Source organism: Cynara cardunculus (genome assembly GCF_001531365.2).
Source record: "Cynara cardunculus var. scolymus isolate 2C chromosome LG 13, CcrdV1, whole genome shotgun sequence".
Lineage (NCBI taxonomy): Eukaryota > Viridiplantae > Streptophyta > Magnoliopsida > Asterales > Asteraceae > Cynara > Cynara cardunculus.
In genome coordinates this window covers 28,616,458-28,618,688 of record NC_037540.1, presented here as the reverse complement: position 1 = coordinate 28,618,688, position 2,231 = coordinate 28,616,458, and the positions used below count along the sequence as shown (strand labels likewise).

Sequence of the window (2,231 nt, the reverse complement as noted above, 5' to 3'; positions counted from 1 at the left end):
GAGATCCAACTCCAATTTCCAAACACTTTACCACACACATCCCCCATATGACTATGTATGACTTTGGACTCAATGATACAACATAAAGAAAGATTCTTTAAATAAATAAGATCATGTACCTCCTTTTGCTTTATTAGGGCATTTAGACCCCTAATATTCCACGCAGCGATCTTTATCATTGAGAAGTTGAAGTGGGTTTTGCCCCTTTACTATAATCCAAAGAGTGCCCCTCAGTGTCAATTATTTCCATATCATCATCATCACTAGAATCATCAGAAGGGAGTGGGGAAAAATCTATTACTAGTAGACGTAGAAGAAACTGCACCACGTCTTGGTTTCATCGCTTGGATCACTCCTTTAACAAGTTTTGGCCCCCGCTTTGATCGAAAAGTCACATTCGCTACATCATCTCTTCCTCTTGGCGTTCTCCCCTCATCCACCGTACAATATTGACTTTCATCATGTCCAAAAGGAGTCTAATTGGGTGATGTTGACACTAAATGGATCATCATTAAGATGTTTACACCCTGATGGGTTTAGTGTGCCCATTTCTCCACGAGGAGTCTAATTGACTCAAAATAACACTAATTGGGTCATATCTAGTTTGATTAGACCTTAATGGGTATAATGGGCTTATTTCATCTATTTGAGTCTAATTGAGGTATAATGGTACTACTGAAAGGGGAAGATTCCCCAGGCAATTTTATAAAGACAGTAAAAAAGTCACCAAAACAATACAATCAGCAAGAGAAACTACGGCAACCTTGACTCACAAACCAAGTCATAAGGAGCCAAAACAGACAAAGGGAAATACACCAAAACATAACAACACCAAAAGCCAACAATAAAAAGCCAAACGAAACCCAAAAGAGCCAATACCGAAAAAGCACACCACCCACGAGCTCACATGCCATTTGGATTCCTAATCTTCTTCCTTGTCTTCCACGCCATTCGATGAAGAATCAGCATCTTGATCTCTGTAATAACTTTATCTTCCAAAAGATTGAAATTGGCAAAGAACTTCCTGTTCCGCTCCCTCCAGATGAGATAAACCGTTGCTGAAAGACCAAGTTTTTGAACCGTAGACCGAGATCTCCAATTTTGAGTGGACCCTCTCTGAAGAATATCCTCCCAATTGTTAGGAAAATTCAGTAGTCCCACCTCCCTTTTAATAGCGTCCCAAATACTGCTGGAATACTTGCATTCAAAAAATAGGTGATTGTGCGTTTCAATCACAAGGTTACAAAAAACACACTTTAAATTTGGCGGTTCATGCTTCCATTGACGAATACGATCTTGAGTTGGCAGTTTCATCTGACATGCCATCCACATGCAAAGAGCATGTTTAGGAACGTAAGCTTTATTCCAAACAAGTTTAGACCAATGCACAACCGGCTTTACCTCTTGGATAGTATTCCACGCCCTTTTTACCTCAAAGTCACCCCGTAAAAGTTTGTTATCAAGCCAGTTAACCTTATCTTCCTCTTGACTGGGAGCCGGAATCATAACACCGTGCAGTAATTAGCCTAATCAGACGTTAATGTGAGTAATTGAGGAGGAATGGGTCTTAATTGTCCTTAAGGGGACCATTTGGTGTTCGTAGATACAATGGACCTTTTCTCCTTAATAAGTCCAAGTGGATCAAAATGACTTTAACTAGCTCATAATGTGTCTGATTAGACCCTAATGGGATTAATTGGACCATTTCTCCAAAAGGAGTCTAATTGGGACAAGATGACAATAAATGTGATAACTGGATCTTGGTTATCACCTGAGGTAAATAATATGTGATTATTTGTTATGTGTTTACCTGACAGTTGATAAACTGATACATTTCAATCATATTAGTATGTGAAAATGTGCATAATATATATGCATGAATGAGATTATGTGTATATGTGGATGCACATGTATTTGTGATATATATGTATATATAAGATATGCATGCATGTATGCACATGTATCCATGAGTTTGGTTATTTGTTTAATTTTGAAGGCATGTATATGGTGTGCGGCTGTAGTGGCCGACTTTCCCTGAAGGGAAAGTATAAAAGGAGGGTTTGATACCCATTTTATTCTCTTGCCATCTTTGAAATAAGTTGAGCGATTCAAAGAGAAAAGAAGTTGACCGGATTCTTTTTGGAGCAAAGTAGATTCAAATTGATTTCAAAAGAATTTTAAGGTGAGTGTTTTATATTGTTTTTAAAACTCTTCATAATTGATTGTAGGAA

The 2,231-nt window shown here is 38.0% G+C and overlaps 1 protein-coding gene across 1 annotated transcript; it reads right to left on the bottom strand.

Annotated features, from left to right (window-relative positions):
* Window positions 1–903: 903 nt before the first annotated feature.
* On the bottom strand, window positions 904–1,506 carry LOC112524958. The gene has a single exon (XM_025134901.1). It carries the CDS (start codon window positions 1,504–1,506, stop codon window positions 904–906), a length of 603 nt encoding a protein of 200 aa, XP_024990669.1.
* Between the last annotated feature and the right edge of the window lie 725 nt (window positions 1,507–2,231).

Excerpts from the sequence above, each read along its gene's own strand:
- LOC112524958 (XM_025134901.1), bottom strand. The coding sequence starts at position 1,506 with ATGATTCCGGCTCCCAGTCAAGAGGAAGATAAGGTTAACTGGCTTGAT.